General features: G+C 43.9%; 1 protein-coding gene across 4 annotated transcripts in view; it reads left to right on the plus strand.

Annotated features, from left to right (window-relative positions):
• The window catches only part of LOC143297186 (uncharacterized), a 79,430-nt gene that overhangs the window by 49,717 nt on the left and 11,097 nt on the right, over positions 1 to 18,616 (plus strand). For 3 of the 4 annotated variants that reach the window (XR_013057223.1, XM_076609387.1, XM_076609386.1), the window contains exons 11-14: positions 661 to 738; positions 12,233 to 12,336; positions 13,652 to 13,834; positions 18,180 to 18,285. Coding sequence is in view for 3 of the 4 variants with exons in the window: in XM_076609387.1 (XP_076465502.1) it covers positions 661 to 738; positions 12,233 to 12,336; positions 13,652 to 13,834; positions 18,180 to 18,285 (471 nt within the window). In the remaining variant the exon portion in view is untranslated. Of the gene's footprint in view, positions 1 to 660; positions 739 to 12,232; positions 12,337 to 13,651; positions 15,498 to 18,179; positions 18,286 to 18,616 lie in introns of those variants that run through there. The other variant, XM_076609388.1, reaches the window with a different exon arrangement.

Below are 18,616 nucleotides of genomic sequence, written 5' to 3' on the forward strand. Positions count from 1 at the left end.
TTAATTTGTTAATATCTTTTATAAGTTTTTGTTTTGATTTGTTTATCACATAATTGATCCAAAGTTACCTCTTGTTGTAAGTGCAACAAATAGATATGCACAGAACTTCTGTGTGAGATTTTTTCAGTATTTTTTTCCTTCTGAATAATGATAAATTGACAAATGTCATTTTGACGTGTTTGATGTGTTGACAGACCTGTGGATGTCCAGATGGAGAGAGTGCATCAGTGACTGTGATCACTAAATTGACAATGTCATTTTGACCTGTTTGATGTGATGTGTTGACAGACCTGTGGATGTCCAGATGGAGAGAGTGCATCAGTGACTGATCACTAAATTGACAAATGTCATTTTGACCTGTTTGATGTGATGTGTTGACAGACCTGTGGATGTCCAGATGGAGAGAGTGCATCAGTGACTGTGATCACTAAATTGACAAATGTCATTTTGACGTGTTTGATGTGTTGACAGACCTGTGGATGTCCAGATGGAGAGAGTGCATCAGTGACTGTGATCACTAAATTGACAATGTCATTTTGACCTGTTTGATGTGATGTGTTGACAGACCTGTTGATGTCCAGATGGAGAGAGTGCATCAGTGACTGTGATCACTAAATTGACAAATGTCATTTTGACCTGTTTGATGTGATGTGTTGACAGACCTGTGGATGTCCAGATGGACAGAGTGCATCAGTGACTGTGATTACGTCCTGCAGAAGGAGCCAGACAACATGAAAGGTTGGTTTGCTGCACTGCTTCGTCCCTTTCACAAATACTTCCTTTTCAGAAAAAAGCACACTCACCTTTTGTTTTGTGGTGATTTGGTGGGTTGGGAGGGGAGTAGGGGGTGTGGGTAGGGCAGGGAGTGGGTGAGGGGGTCAGTCCTGATATGGTCTTGATAGGTGGCCGGGCTATAACCAACAATAGATGAATACATAGATATATATTGCTGTACACACATGGCCGGGCTATAACCAACAATAGATGAATACATAGATATATATTGCTGTACACACATGGCCGGGCTATAACCAACAATAGATGAACACATAGATATATATTGCTGTACACACATGGCCGGGCTATAACCAACAATAGATGAACACATAGATATATTGCTGTACACACATGGCCGGGCTATAACCAACAATAGATGAACACATAGATATATTGCTGTACACACATGGCCGGGCTATAACCAACAATAGATGAATACATAGATATATTGCTGTACACACATGGCCGGGCTATAACCAACAATAGATGAATACATAGATATATTGCTGTACACACATGGCCGGGCTATAACCAACAATAGATGAATACATAGATATATTGCTGTACACACATGTCCGCTATAACCAACAATAGATGAATACATTGATATATTGCTGTACACACATGGCCGGGCTATAACCAACAATAGATGAATACATTGATATATTGCTGTATGCACATGGCCGGGCTATAACCAACAATAGATGAATACATAGATATATTGCTGTACACACATGTCCGCTATAACCAACAATAGATGAATACATAGATATATTGCTGTACACACATGGCCGGGCTATAACCAACAATAGATGAATACATAGATATATTGCTGTACACACATGGCCAGGCTATAACCAACAATAGATGAATACATAGATATATATTGCTGTACACACATGGCCGGGCTATAACCAACAATAGATGAATACATAGATATATATTGCTGTACACACATGGCCGGGCTATAACCAACAATAGATGAACACATAGATATATTGCTGTATGCACATGGCCAGGCTATAACCAACAATAGATGAATACATAGATATATTGCTGTACACACATGGCCAGGCTATAACCAACAATAGATGAATACATAGATATATTGCTGTACACATGGCCGGGCTATAACCAACAATAGATGAACACATAGATATACTGCTGTACACACATGGCCGGGCTATAACCAACAATAGATGAATACTTAGATATATTGCTGTATGCACATGGCCAGGCTATAACCAACAATAGATGAATACATAGATATATTGCTGTACACATGGCCAGGCTATAACCAACAATAAATGAATACATAGATATACTGCTGTACACACATGGCCGGGCTATAACCAACAGTTTCAGTTTCAGTTTCAGTTGCTCAAGGAGGCGTCACTGCGCTCGGACAAACCATATACGCTACACCACATCTGCCAAGCAGATGCCTGACCAGCAGCGTAACCCAACGCGCTTAGTCAGGCCTTGAGAAAAAAAAAAAAAAAAAAAAAAAAAAAAAAAAGGGGGGGGGGGGGAATAAATAATAGATAAGCTTACATAAATAAATAAATAAATAAATAAATAATAATTATAATATAGAAAAAGGTAGTAGTAATAATAATAGTAATACTAATAAAATGATAATAATAAAAAATAAATAAATAAATAAATAAGACAACAGTGGTGATAATTAAGCGAATGAATGTAAAATATGACGACACACATTCACACATACACCCACACATGCATAACAGAAATGCACCAAACATGCAGTTTCACAGATATGAAAGTACAGTCAAATACATATAAACGTACATGAGCTCCAACACACACACACACACACACACACATTACCTTGCACCTCCTCCAACCCCCTCCTCCACACACACATTTCTAGCCTACGTATCGCAGCTTCCACGGCACACACACACACACACACACACACACACACACACGCACGCAAACACACACTCACAGAGATGAACACTTACTTGTACAAGCACACACATATACGCCCATATCTCCCACCCCCAACCCCCACACATATATACAAAGATATATATATATATATATATATATATATATATATATATATATATATATATATATACACACACACACCCGTACACAGATCTCTCCTGACACTTGTGTACACTTACACTCTCGCGCATTCACAAACGCACTCAAAAACACAGACCCACACATCCACACAAACACACACATCCACACACGCACACGCACAGAGGCTGCCAAGAGGGATGGGAAAAGATCTCTGATGCCAAGAACGTGGCGTCTAGTGTGTTGCTCAGTCTATTGTATTTGGAAAGGCCCACAGAGACTCTGTTCCGTTTTGAAGAAATTTGCGCAATGTTGGTTTGGAAATGATGCCGATATTTGTTTGATTTGCAAAGCATCGTGCTCTACCTTTCATGTTAGACTTTCGGCCGCTCCCTCTCTCTGCTTTTATTTCTTTGAGGCGATCGATGGTGTGATGGCCTTGTACCTGTTCTTTTTGGTATTCTTTGACTTTTCTGAGAATTTCCGATTTTCCTAGATGTAGGCCGCTCGTTGGTGTTGCGTTACCAGCAAGTCTGTCAGCTCGCTCATTTCCCTTAACACCTGCATGTCCCGGGCAGTATGACCATGTGAGTTTTTTAATCTGAAAGTTGCGCATTGCCTTATGCCACTCTGGGCTTCCCATTCCGTTTTCAATTTTCTGTATGAGGTTCATTGAGTCGGTTAGAATCATGGCATGTTGGTTTCCGGGCGTATGGATGGACGATAGCCACTGGAGGGCATGTGTCGCAGCTTCAACTTCCATCGTTAGGCTGGAGGTTGTGACTTTGTAGGCAGCATTCTCTTCCCAAATTGTTTTTCCATTTTGTTTCGCAGTGAATCCCCAACCAGACTGGTCTTTGGTGACTGAGCCATCTGTGTATATGATGATGTCCTCTTCTTTACTGTTTTCTTCTATGAGTAGCTTCACTTCCGCATCAGTTTTGCCCTCTGGCCATTCCCGACAATGTCTTCCTAGAGTGGGTGAAATGACTGTGTTGAATAGATGGTTGAGGTTTTTGGGGTTTTTCTCCCATTCTTTTGTTTCTTTCAGGTCTTGTAGTCGGCATACTAGCTGGATTGTGTCTTCTGCTTGTCCCATCCATGATCTTCCTCGTCCTAGACGGCTGCCTTTTGGTTCTTTGACTGCGTCATGCAGTGGGTTTTGAGGGTTTTCTAATGCTTTGAAGTAGGTCTTGACCTGTTCTAACTTGTTTCTGGCCTGTACTGAAGGAAGGTCAAGCAGGTATCGCATGGTTTCTGTGGGCGTGTCTTTTGTTGTTCCAAGGATCAGCCTCATAGCTTCATTTTGTACTCTTTCTAATTTTAGGAGGTTGCTTTGAGACGGTGTTGTAAGCCCAAGTCCGTAGTCGATCACGCTGAGGACGAGTGATTGGTATAGCAGGAAGAGGTGGCGTTGTTCAATTCCTTTGGTTGCCATTGCTTTTAAGACTGAAAGGCCCTTTTTGCATTTGAGAACAGTATTTTCCGTATGTTTTCTGAAGGTCAGCATCCTGTCGAAGTGTATTCCTAGGTAGCGTAGGCATTCAGTTTTCTCAATTTGAATTCCATCGAATGACACAGAAGGTGGTGATTTGCTCGCGGTTTTGTTGTTAAGGGTGCACAGCAACGTTTGGGCTTTCGCTGGATTGATGGAAGATCCTGTGTCTTTGCACCATTGAGCAATATTGTTTAGTTGTTTCTGGACGGCTTCAGTTCTTTCCTGAGCATCTTTCGAAGTTTTGAAGACCAGGCCATCATCCGCAAGGGTAAGCACCCGAGCAATTCCATTGTTGTTTAAGTCTGCAAGGCCCTTCGTGTAGACATTGTAGAGGACAGGAGAGAGCGGAGACCCTTGTGGCAGTCCCATGGATAGTTTAGAAGGTGCAGACATCCAATCTCCGAGGCGTAACCAACAATAGATGAATACATAGATATATTGCTGTACACATGGCTGGGCTATAAACAACAATAGATGAATACACAGATATACTGCTGTACACACATGGCCAGGCTATAACCAACGATAAATGAATATATAGATATATTGCTGTAGACACGTTAACAGCGTGCTGGTTCATGTGCCGAATGTTTGGCAAGCATCAGGAGTTTTTGTCATGACATTTCCAAGCTGGGAAGCTGCAATAAAGCCAGGACCAGGTTAAAATATCAGTAAATTTGATCCTAACATACACCTTCACGTTAAAACAGTGAAATGGTGATCAGTGTTCACATACTTTGAAGGACAGGTTTTCATCCCAACATATGACTTTGGGATGGACAAAAACTCAGTTTGTGAAGATTAGGAAACTGGTTTTAGACTTCTGATTGTTGTGGATGTTGACATTGGTGACCATGGTTCTTTACACTGCTGATTGTCGTGGACATTGACATTGGTGACCATGGTTCTTTACACTGCTGATTGTTGTGGACATAGGTGACCATGGTTCTTTACACTGCTGATTGTTGTGGACTTTGGTGACAGTGGTTCTTTACACTGCTGATTGTTGTGGACATTGACATTGGTGACCATGGTTCTTTACACTGCTGATTGTTGTGGGTGTTGACATTGGTGACCATGGTTCTTTACTCTGCTGATTGTTGTGGGTGTTGACATTGGTGACCATGGTTCTTTACACTGCTGATTGTTGTGGACATTGGTGACAATGGTTCTTTACACTGCTGATTGTTGTGGACATTGACATTGGTGACCATGGTTCTTTACACTGCTGATTGTTGTGGATGTTGACATTGGTGACCATGGTTCTTTACACTGCTGATTGTTGTGGACATTGACATTGGTGACCATGGTTCTTTACACTGCTGATTGTTGTGGGTGTTGACATTGGTGACAGTGGTTCTTTACACTGCTGATTGTTGTGGACATTGACATTGGTGACCATGGTTCTTTACACTGCTGATTGTTGTGGGTGTTGACATTGGTGACCATGGTTCTTTACACTGCTGATTGTTGTGGGTGTTGACATTGGTGACCATGGTTCTTTACACTGCTGATTGTTGTGGGTGTTGACATTGGTGACCATGGTTCTTTACACTGCTGATTGTTGTGGACATTGACATTGGTGACCATGGTTCTTTACACTGCTGATTGTTGTGGGTGTTGACATTGGTGACAGTGGTTCTTTACACTGCTGATTGTTGTGGACATTGACATTGGTGACCATGGTTCTTTGCACTGCTGATTGTTGTGGACATTGGTGACCATGGTTCTTTACACTGCTGATTGTTGTGGGTGTTGACATTGGTGACCATGGTTCTTTACACTGCTGATTGTTGTGGGTGTTGACATTGGTGACCATGGTTCTTTACACTGCTGATTGTTGTGGGTGTTGACATTGGTGACCATGGTTCTTTACACTGCTGATTGTTGTGGGTGTTGACATTGGTGACCATGGTTCTTTACACTGCTGATTGTTGTGGGTGTTGACATTGGTGACCATGGTTCTTTACACTGCTGATTGTTGTGGATGTTGACATTGGTGACCATGGTTCTTTACACTGCTGATTGTTGTGGGTGTTGACATTGGTGACCATGGTTCTTTACACTGCTGATTGTTGTGGATGTTGACATTGGTGACCATGGTTCTTTACACTGCTGATTGTTGTGGGTGTTGACATTGGTGACCATGGTTCTTTACACTGCTGATTGTTGTGGGTGTTGACATTGGTGACCATGGTTCTTTACTCTGCTGATTGTTGTGGACATTGGTGACCATGGTTCTTTACACTGCTGATTGTTGTGGACATTGGTGACCATGGTTCTTTGCACTGCTGATTGTTGTGGACATTGGTGACCATGGTTCTTTACACTGCTGATTGTTGTGGACTTTGGTGACCATGGTTCTTTACTCTGCTGATTGTTGTGGACATTGGTGACCATGGTTCTTTACACTGCTGATTGTTGTGGATGTTGACATTGGTGACCATGGTTCTTTACACTGCTGATTGTTGTTGACATTGGTGACCATGGTTCTTTACACTGCTGATTGTTGTGGACATTGACATTGGTGACCATGGTTCTTTACACTGCTGATTGTTGTTGACATTGGTGACCATGGTTCTTTACACTGCTGATTGTTGTGGACATTGGTGACCATGGTTCTTTACACTGCTGATTGTTGTTGACATTGGTGACCATGGTTCTGACATTGGTGACCATGGTTCTTTACACTGCTGATTGTTGTTGACATTGGTGACCATGGTTCTTTACACTGCTGATTGTTGTGGACATTGACATTGGTGACCATGGTTCTTTACACTGCTGATTGTTGTGGACATTGGTGACCATGGTTCTTTACACTGCTGATTGTTGTTGACATTGGTGACCATGGTTCTGACATTGGTGACCATGGTTCTTTACACTGCTGATTGTTGTGGGTGTTGACATTGGTGACCATGGTTCTTTGCACTGCTGATTGTTGTGGACATTGGTGACCATGGTTCTTTACACTGCTGATTGTTGTGGACATTGGTGACCATGGTTCTTTACACTGCTGATTGTTGTGGACATTGACATTGGTGACCATGGTTCTTTACACTGCTGATTGTTGTGGACATTGACATTGGTGACCATGGTTCTTTACACTGCTGATTGTTGTGGGTGTTGACATTGGTGACCATGGTTCTTTACACTGCTGATTGTTGTGGGTGTTGACATTGGTGACCATGGTTCTTTACACTGCTGATTGTTGTTGACATTGGTGACCATGGTTCTTTACACTGCTGATTGTTGTGGGTGTTGACATTGGTGACCATGGTTCTTTACACTGCTGATTGTTGTTGACATTGGTGACCATGGTTCTTTACACTGCTGATTGTTGTTGACATTGGTGACCATGGTTCTTTACACTGCTGATTGTTGTGGGTGTTGACATTGGTGACCATGGTTCTTTACACTGCTGATTGTTGTTGACATTGGTGACCATGGTTCTTTACACTGCTGATTGTTGTGGGTGTTGACATTGGTGACCATGGTTCTTTACACTGCTGATTGTTGTTGACATTGGTGACCATGGTTCTTTACACTGCTGATTGTTGTTGACATTGGTGACCATGGTTCTGACATTGGTGACCATGGTTCTTTACACTGCTGATTGTTGTGGGTGTTGACATTGGTGACCATGGTTCTTTGCACTGCTGATTGTTGTTGACATTGGTGACCATGGTTCTTTACACTGCTGATTGTTGTGGACATTGACATTGGTGACCAAAACCACAGTGAATCATTTGCAGCTCTGACTCTTTAACTTGTCTTGCAGTCTGATCTGTGATTAAATGATGAACTTAGTGTTGTCTTGTGCACATCTCTCTGAACTTCCTGTCCTTTGCCACCCAGCATCTCTTGCTTATTGCTTGTTGTTTTTCCTAATAAAAATAAAATAAAATAAAAAAGGTTCAAAATCTATAGTATAGGAGACACAAAGAAATTTAAAGTTTTTTGAGAAGGAGAATGAATGACGATTCTGAATGTGGGCTTTTCTCATAATTATTATTTTGATTGCAGATTACAATTCAAGCATTTCAAAGTGAATACAGTTTTTGTACAACAAAAAAGTCTTATTTCTACCGCAACAGAATGACATCCGAAATGAAAACAAACAAAATACAGCTGGATATGACATGCTTCTTATCAGTTTATACCTGCAAATGAAAATGAAACATGTTAGAAGTTTATGGTAATAATCACAACACTTACAGACATGTAAGTGACTAACTGTTCTGACAGTGACAAATGTGGAATTAATCAACATAAAAGGTCAATCATATACTGACAAACTGCACTGTCAACCTTTGTGACACCAAAGAACTTTTCCTTGCTCAGGAAACCTTTGTGACACCAAAGAACTTTTCCCTGCTCAGGAAACCTTTGTGACACCAAAGAACTTTCCCCTGCTCAGGAACACTCGCTTCGCCCATGCAGTACCTGGACTGACAAAACTGGCCTTTTGTGCATGCTGATTGCTTCCACTGGGAAACAAGTCCATCCTCTGATCAGTGACAAAAAGCCTGAAAAATAAGAGAAACATGTCTTTCCCAGTATTTGCACTTTCAAACTGGAGTTTCACGAAAATCGTGGATTACTGGCTGTTGTCCAGTCTACGGTAGTATCAATGAATACAACACCTCACGGGTGTCACTCAGTCCTTGGCTGCACCCCCATTCACACACTCTGACTGGAACACAACCTCTCCTCTTACACCTCTCCTCTCCATCCTCTTCCCCCCTTCCCGCTTCACGCTCACATACACTGTCCTCACTGCTGCTAACAGTAAAAAAAAAAACTGCTTTGATACAATGACTGAACAGCATCAGATATTGGTCTCTGAGTTTCTTCTCTGTCTTATCGTCACTTTCAAGTTTCGTATTAATCATGACAAGAGAGATCCATCTTCGTTGCTTTTCTTATTCATAATCATTTGAACAGCCTGCAAAGTCGTGTAAGTCTACTGACTGAGACCACTGTCTCTCCTCGTCAAAGGTTTCAGTGCCACTTCTACAAATGAAGGAGTCATTATCCAGAAGAAGAGGGTTTTCCACTTGATGTGTGATCATTTGAATATTAGTTTTTGTAATCCAGACACGTCGAGCTAACCATTCAGTCTGCTTATCTTCATTGAACCAAACTCTGTTGAAGAAAAATTGGAATAGAACAGGACGTCAGCACCTTATAGGCACTATAGCGACACTTTGTGGAGGATGTCAGCTGACATCTTACAGACACTATAGCAACACTTTGTGGAGGATGTCAGCTGACGTCTTACAGGCACTATGGCAACACTTTGTGGAGGATGTCAGCTGACATCTTACAGACACTATAGCAACACTTTGTGGAGGATGTCAGCTGACGTCTTACAGACACTATGGCAACACTTTGTGGAGGATGTCAGCTGACATCTTACAGACACTGTAGCAACACTTTGTGGAGGATGTCAGCTGACATCTTACAGACACTATAGCAACACTTTGTGGAGGATGTCAGCTGACGTCTTACAGACACTATAGCAACACTTTGTGGAGGATGTCAGCTGACGTCTTACAGACACTGTAGCAACACTTTGTGGAGGATGTCAGCTGATGTCTTATAGACACTGTAGCAATACTTTGTGGAGAATGTCAGCTGACATCTTACAGGCACTATGGCAACACTTTGTGGAGGATGTCAGCTGACGTCTTACAGACACTATAGCAACACTGTGGATGATGTCAGGCTGACGTCTTACAGACACTGTAGCAACACTTTGTGGAGGATGTCAGCTGACGTCTTACAGACACTGTAGCAACACTTTGTGGAGGATGTCAGCTGACGTCTTACAGACACTGTAGCAACACTTTGTGGAGGATGTCAGCTGACGTCTTACAGACACTATAGCAACACTTTGTGGAGGATGTCAGCTGACGTCTTACAGACACTGTCGCAACACTTTGTGGAGAATGTCAGCTGACATCTTACGGACACTGCAGCAACACTTTGTGGAGGATGTCAGCTGACGTCTTACAGACACTATAACAACACTGTGGATGATGTCAGCTGACGTCTTACAGACAGGTGGCAACACTTTGTGGAGGATGTCAGCTGATGTCTTACAGGCACTGTAGCAACACTTTGTGGAGGATGTCAGCTGACGTCTTACAGGCATTATGGCAACACTGTGGATGATGTCAGCTAACGTCTTACAGACACTATGGCAACACTTTGTGGAGAATGTCAGCTGACGTCTTATGGACACTATGGCAGCACTTTGTGGAGGATGTCAGCTGACGTCTTAGAGGCACTGTGGCAACACTTTGTGGAGGATGTCAGCTGACGTCTTACAGACACTGTAGCAACACTTTGTGGAGAATGTCAGCTGACGTGTTATGGACACTATGGCAGCACTTTGTGGAGGATGTCAGCTGACGTCTTATGGACACTATGGAAACGCTTTGGTGGAGGATGTCAGCTGACGTCTTACAGACACTGTAGCAGCACTTTGTGGAGGATGTCAGCTGGCATCTTACAGACACTGTAGCAACACTTTGTGGAGGATGTCAGCTGACATCTTACAGGCACTATGGCAACACTTTGTGGAGGATGTCAGCTGACATCTTACAGACACTATAGCAACACTTTGTGGAGGATGTCAGCTGACGTCTTACAGACACTATAGCAACACTTTGTGGAGGATGTCAGCTGACGTCTTAAAGGCACTTTTGCAACACTTTGTGGAGGATGTCAGCTGACGTCTTAAAGGCACTTTTGCAACATTTTGTGGAGGATGTCAGCTGACGTCTTAAAGGCACTTTTGCAACATTTTGTGGAGAATGTCAGCTGATGTCTTAAAGGCACTTTTGCAACACTTTGTGGAGGATGTCAGCTGACGTCTTAAAGGCACTATGGCAACACTTTGTGGAGGATGTCAGCTGACGTCTTAAAGGCACTTTTGCAACACTTTGTGGAGGATGTCAGCTGACGTCTTAAAGGCACTATGGCAACACTTTGTGGAGGATGTCAGCTGACGTCTTAAAGGCACTTTTGCAACACTTTGTGGAGGATGTCAGCTGACGTCTTAAAGGCACTTTTGCAACACTTTGTGGAGGATGTCAGCTGACGTCTTAAAGGCACTTTTGCAACACTTTGTGGAGGATGTCAGCTGACGTCTTAAAGGCACTTTTGCAACACTTTGTGGAGGATGTCAGCTGACGTCTTAAAGGCACTTTTGCAACACTTTGTGGAGGATGTCAGCTGACGTCTTAAAGGCACTTTTGCAACACTTTGTGGAGGATGTCAGCTGACGTCTTAAAGGCACTATAGCAACACTTTGTGGAGGATGTCAGCTGACGTCTTAAAGGCACTATAGCAACACTTTGTGGAGGATGTCAGCTGACGTCTTAAAGGCACTTTTGCAACACTTTGTGGAGGATGTCAGCTGACGTCTTAAAGGCACTTTTGCAACACTTTGTGGAGGATGTCAGCTGACGTCTTAAAGGCACTTTTGCAACACTTTGTGGAGGATGTCAGCTGACGTCTTAAAGGCACTTTTGCAACACTTTGTGGAGGATGTCAGCTGACGTCTTAAAGGCACTTTTGCAACACTTTGTGGAGGATGTCAGCTGACGTCTTAAAGGCACTATAGCAACACTTTGTGGAGGATGTCAGCTGACGTCTTAAAGGCACTATAGCAACACTTTGTGGAGGATGTCAGCTGACGTCTTAAAGGCACTGTGGCAACACTTTGTGTAGGACGTTAGTCTTGGGTTGTTGGTGTGTTTTTTTTATCAGTAGAAATGCCTTGAAAGCATTGCGTCTATTTTGTTTTGATTTGTTTGAATAAATTAGATAGTTTTCTGTTTGTGCCTGTTTCACCATGTTGACATTTGTGTTTGAATATTGTTCACCTGACAGCTCGGCTGAGGAGGGGAGAGGCCAGAAAATCCAAAGGTGATTTGAATGGTGCCAAAAGTGACCTGACCATGGTGCATGAGAAAGCATCAAAGAGCTTGTCAGAGGTAACTGTGTGTGTGTGCAAGTGTACTCATGACATCGCCTCTTGTGTATACAGTGGGATAAACATCCTGCTTTTTCGTCAGTGTGGAATCTTACCTTCATTCGGATGATTAGTTAATGTAGTTGATTTCAGTGCACAGTGCTCACAGGGCTTGCTACTTGCTACTTACTGCTGACTGGAGAGAAGCATTCTGATTGGAGCAAAGAGAAACGATGCTAATACAGAAATATCTGTCTAGTCATTTGTGGTACTAATACAGAAATATCTGTCTAGTCCTTGTGGTAGCAATCTGATTGGAGCAAAGAGAAATGATACTAATACAGAAATATCTGTCTAGTCCTTTGTGGTAGCATTCTGTTTGGAGCAAAGAGGAACGATACTAATACAGAAATATCTGTCTAGTCCTTTGTGGTACTAATACAGAACTATCTGTCTAGTCCTTTGTGATAGCATTCTGATTGGAGCAAAGAGAAACGATACAGAAATATCTGTCTAGTCATTTGTGGTACTAATACAGAACTATCTGTCTAGTCCTTTGTGGTACTAATACAGAACTATCTGTCTAGTCCTTTGTGATAGCATTCTGATTGGAGCAAAGAGAAACGATACAGAAATATCTGTCTAGTCATTTGTGACAGCAATCTGATTGGAGCAAAGAGGAACGATACTAATACAGAAATATCTGTCTAGTCATTTGTGACAGCAATCTGATTGGAGCAAAGAGGAACGATACTAATACAGAACTATCTCTATCTTGCCATTTACAGTTAAACCATTAACTACTGATTGCACTGATTGTAAAATTTGTCTGCTGTTGGAGGGTGGGTGGGTGTGACTTTAATCATTTCTTAAGTTATATTGACTGCATGCAATGGCTCTGTGTCAGAAATAAGGTGGGGTTTGCTGATGAATAAATTACCCAAGAGTCTTGTTTGTAACATGAAGTGACAAATTCAGGATTTTTTTTTCTTGCAACATACGTGTGTTGACTGCTGGGACATGCATGATATCAAGTACACACACTTTGCTGCTGGTTGTATAAAGACACTTTTCAAAGATTATTTTCTGTAATGTTCCACCTGAGACTATTTTAAAATTACTGAATAGAGTGAATATTTTTCATTTTAAATTATTTGTACATTGATGTTTTTTGTTGTTGTTTTTTTGTTTTTGTTTTTTAGTAAGTTGCATTTTTTTAATTTTGTCATTTGAACTGAATATTTTACCAAATTTGTTTTGAGGTATTGATGATGTAATTTGATTTCATTTGAAATGTATTTGTTTGCTATATGTATATCTTTTCTTCTTTTCTTCAGAAGGCACTCAGCAGTCTTCAAGAAATTGAAGAGCAGCTCCCAAAGGAGGGATCGGAGCAAAAGCTTTCAAAATCTGCTCGTAAGAAAATGAACAAGAAATTGAGGAAAGAGCAGGAAAGTCGACAAGAAGATACGGATCATACCAGACCTGAAATGGGTACATCTGAGGCATCAGGCATCAAGGTGGTAATCTTCTCTTATCTTTCTTTTTCTTTGCTTTTTCCTCATTGGTGGGAATACTTTAGTATTACAGATTTCTGTATTGGCATTTTGTAAATGGCTTTTATACATATTTCTTTAACTTTGGTTGTTAGGACACGCTCTTTGGTCACAGTGCCATTGTTAAGACACACTCTTTGGTCACAGTGCCATTGTTAAGACACACTCTTTGGTCATAGTGCCATTGTTAAGACACACTCTTTGGTCACAGTGCCATTGTTAAGACACACTCTGTGGTCACAGCACTGTGCCGTTGTTAAGACACACTCTTTGGTAACAGTGCCATTGTTAAGACACACTCTTTGGTCACAGTGCCATTGTTAAGACACACTCTGTGGTCACAGCACTGTGCCGTTGTTAAGACACACTCTGTGGTCACAGCACTGTGCCGTTGTTAAGACACACTCTTTGGTCACAGTGCCGTTGTTAAGACACACTCTGTGGTCACAGCACTGTGCCGTTGTTAAGACACGCTCTGTGGTCACAGTGCCATTGTTAAGACACACTCTTTGGTCACAGTGCCATTGTTAAGACACACTCTGTGGTCACAGTGCCATTGTTAAGACACACTCTTTGGTAACAGTGCCATTGTTAAGACACACTCTTTGGTCACAGTGCCGTTGTTAAGACACACTCTGTGGTCACAGTGCCATTGTTAAGACACACTCTTTGGTCACAGTGCCGTTGTTAAGACACACTCTGTGGTCACAGTGCCATTGTTAAGACACACTCTTTGGTCACAGTGCCATTGTTAAGACACACTCTTTGGTCACAGTGCCATTGTTAAGACACACTCTTTGGTCACAGTGCCGTTGTTAAGACACACTCTTTGGTCACAGTGCCATTGTTAAGACACACTCTTTGGTCACAGTGCCGTTGTTAAGACACGCTCTTTGGTCACAGTGCCGTTGTTAAGACACACTCTTTGGTAACAGTGCCTTTGGACCGTGGCTGCAGTCTTTTTAATATCACAAACATCAGTCACTGCCACCCTTGGACTCTGTTGGTTGTGGTCTTTTCCCTTTCTCTTTTCTGATGGAGCAAGACTTTTCATTGAAGTTTCAACATTTGGTTTCTCTGAAACTGTCAGAATTCTACCTCTTGTTTTTATGTTTCAAATAAATTATCATGAATAAAAAAGAAAAAGGTGGAGACAGGAAAGGAACCCATTGAATTGTTGATGTCTGGAGAGGATGAAATCTTGAAGTTCTAGGATAGCCTCTTAGGCTGCAGCTTCCCAGGTGTTCAGGTCGATATTCAAGGCCTTCAGTTCTCTCTTGCAGATGTCTTTATAACGCAGATGGTGGTGTCTCACTATGGGAGTTTTTCCCTGTAGCAGTTCTCCATAAAGGCATAAAGGAGATCCTTAGGGATATGGCCATCGTCTGTTTGCACTTTGTGACTGACCCATTGCATGCATCTCTGTTCCATCAGGGAAAATGCTGAGGATTTTTTCTCCGCCCAGGAGGGTGTTTGGAACTTTGTCCTGCTAGGTGACGCTCAGGGTGTGTGAAAGGCAGCTGAGGTGGAAGGCACTGATGTTTGGTTCCTGTGGGGTGCTGAGGGTGTGTGAAAGGCAGCTGAGGTGGAAGGCACTGTTTGGTTCCTGTGGGGTGCTGAGGGTGTGTGAAAGGCAGCTGAGGTGGAAGGCACTGTTTGGTTCCTGTGGGGTGCTCAGGGTGTGTGAAAGGCAGCTGAGGTGGAAGGCACTGATGTTTGGTTCCTGTGGGGTGCTCAGGGTGTGTGAAAGGCAGCTGAGGTGGAAGGCACTGTTTGGTTCCTGTGGGGTGCTGAGGGTGTGTGAAAGGCAGCTGAGGTGGAAGGCACTGATGTTTGGTTCCTGTGGGGTGCTCAGGGTGTGTGAAAGGCAGCTGAGGTGGAAGGCACTGTTTGGTTCCTGTGGGGTGCTGAGGGTGTGTGAAAGGCAGCTGAGGTGGAAGGCACTGTTTGGTTCCTGTGGGGTGCTCAGGGTGTGTGAAAGGCAGCTGAGGTGGAAGGCACTGATGTTTGGTTCCTGTGGGGTGCTGAGGGTGTGTGAAAGGCAGCTGAGGTGGAAGGCACTGTTTGGTTCCTGTGGGGTGCTCAGGGTGTGTGAAAGGCAGCTGAGGTGGAAGGCACTGATGTTTGGTTCCTGTGGGGTGCTGAGGGTGTGTGAAAGGCAGCTGAGGTGGAAGGCACTGATGTTTGGTTCCTGTGGGGTGCTCAGGGTGTGTGAAAGGCAGCTGAGGTGGAAGGCACTGTTTGGTTCCTGTGGGGTGCTGAGGGTGTGTGAAAGGCAGCTGAGGTGGAAGGCACTGTTTGGTTCCTGTGGGGTGCTCAGGGTGTGTGAAAGGCAGCTGAGGTGGAAGGCACTGATGTTTGGTTCCTGTGGGGTGCTGAGGGTGTGTGAAAGGCAGCTGAGGTGGAAGGCACTGATGTTTGGTTCCTGTGGGGTGCTGAGGGTGTGTGAAAGGCAGCTGAGGTGGAAGGCACTGTTTGGTTCCTGTGGGGTGCTCAGGGTGTGTGAAAGGCAGCTGAGGTGGAAGGCACTGTTTGGTTCCTGTGGGGTGCTCAGGGTGTGTGAAAGGCAGCTGAGGTGGAAGGCACTGATGTTTGGTTCCTGTGGGGTGCTGAGGGTGTGTGAAAGGCAGCTGAGGTGGAAGGCACTGTTTGGTTCCTGTGGGGTGCTGAGGGTGTGTGAAAGGCAGCTGAGGTGGAAGGCACTGATGTTTGGTTCCTGTGGGGTGCTCAGGGTGTGTGAAAGGCAGCTGAGGTGGAAGGCACTGATGTTTGGTTCCTGTGGGGTGCTCAGGGTGTGTGAAAGGCAGCTGAGGTGGAAGGCACTGATGTTTGGTTCCTGTGGGGTGCTGAGGGTGTGTGAAAGGCAGCTGAGGTGGAAGGCACTGATGTTTGGTTCCTGTGGGGTGCTCAGGGTGTGTGAAAGGCAGCTGAGGTGGAAGGCACTGTTTGGTTCCTGTGGGGTGCTGAGGGTGTGTGAAAGGCAGCTGAGGTGGAAGGCACTGTTTGGTTCCTGTGGGGTGCTGAGGGTGTGTGAAAGGCAGCTGAGGTGGAAGGCACTGTTTGGTTCCTGTGGGGTGCTCAGGGTGTGTGAAAGGCAGCTGAGGTGGAAGGCACTGTTTGGTTCCTGTGGGGTGCTCAGGGTGTGTGAAAGGCAGCTGAGGTGGAAGGCACTGTTTGGTTCCTGTGGGGTGCTCAGGGTGTGTGAAAGGCAGCTGAGGTGGAAGGCACTGTTTGGTTCCTGTGGGGTGCTCAGGGTGTGTGAAAGGCAGCTGAGGTGGAAGGCACTGATGTTTGGTTCCTGTGGGGTGCTGAGGGTGTGTGAAAGGCAGCTGAGGTGGAAGGCACTGATGTTTGGTTCCTGTGGGGTGCTCAGGGTGTGTGAAAGGCAGCTGAGGTGGAAGGCACTGATGTTTGGTTCCTGTGGGGTGCTGAGGGTGTGTGAAAGGCAGCTGAGGTGGAAGGCACTGATGTTTGGTTCCTGTGGGGTGCTCAGGGTGTGTGAAAGGCAGCTGAGGTGGAAGGCACTGATGTTTGGTTCCTGTGGGGTGCTCAGGGTGTGTGAAAGGCAGCTGAGGTGGAAGGCACTGATGTTTGGTTCCTGTGGGGTGCTGAGGGTGTGTGAAAGGCAGCTGAGGTGGAAGGCACTGATGTTTGGTTCCTGTGGGGTGCTCAGGGTGTGTGAAAGGCAGCTGAGGTGGAAGGCACTGATGTTTGGTTCCTGTGGGGTGCTGAGGGTGTGTGAAAGGCAGCTGAGGTGGAAGGCACTGATGTTTGGTTCCTGTGGGGTGCTCAGGGTCCAGGACCCACTACTGTACAGCAGGGTGCTCATGACACAAGCCCTGTGGTCCTGGGTCTTGGTGTACTTGTCAGCTTCCTCTGTGTCGGTCTGCACATGTTGCTAGTTACCTTGCCACTACGCTTGGTCACATAGGTGTCAAGAGTAAGGGAGCCTGAGATTGTCAAACTCCGGTTCAGAAAAAGCTTTACATGTGTATTTTCACTTTTGAGGAACAGTTTCAAAAGTTGAAAACAAGACTGGAAGGAGGAAGATGACTTTTGTCATATTGAGACTGTTGCCATTTCATGGGTGGCAGTGCAACAGGATTACAGGATTAGAATTGGAAATAACTAGTTGTTAACAAGAAATACTGCAGTATGAGCTCCTCTGAACCCTGGATTGTCTTTTGTTGTTGTGTTGGACAGTTTTCATGCATCCTAGGCTTGCCCCTCACAGTGAGGTCAGTCTGTTGAGACAAATCCCACTGCAGCTAGCTGTGTGTGTGTGTGTGTGTGTGTGTGTTGGTTTCAGATACCATGTGATGGTGACCAGACATCAATGGCAAGGAAAGATGTCAAGCCAGCTACTGATAAAGGGGATGGAAATCTGGACAAACAGTCACTGCCTGCTCACACAGGCAAGTGATTTATTCTGTTTTCTTTACTTCACCACTGCTTACTCTTTTGATTCAATATTTTATTCTCCCATTTGTTGCTCTAGTCTTAGTCAGCCATGTGGAGTCAAACTATAAGCATGCATGGTTCGTTGTTATACATGACAAGTCAGTTGATAATCTGCACACAGCATTACGGAAGCTATGTGGAGTCAAACTATAAGCATGCATGGTTTGTTGTTATACATGACAAGTCAGTTGATAATCTGCACACAGCATTAAGCATGCATGGTTTGTTGTTATACATGACAAAGTCAGTTGATAATCTGCATGCAGCATTAAGCATGCATGGTTT

This window comes from Babylonia areolata, chromosome 22 (assembly GCF_041734735.1).
Source record: "Babylonia areolata isolate BAREFJ2019XMU chromosome 22, ASM4173473v1, whole genome shotgun sequence".
NCBI classification, from domain to species: domain Eukaryota; kingdom Metazoa; phylum Mollusca; class Gastropoda; order Neogastropoda; family Buccinidae; genus Babylonia; species Babylonia areolata.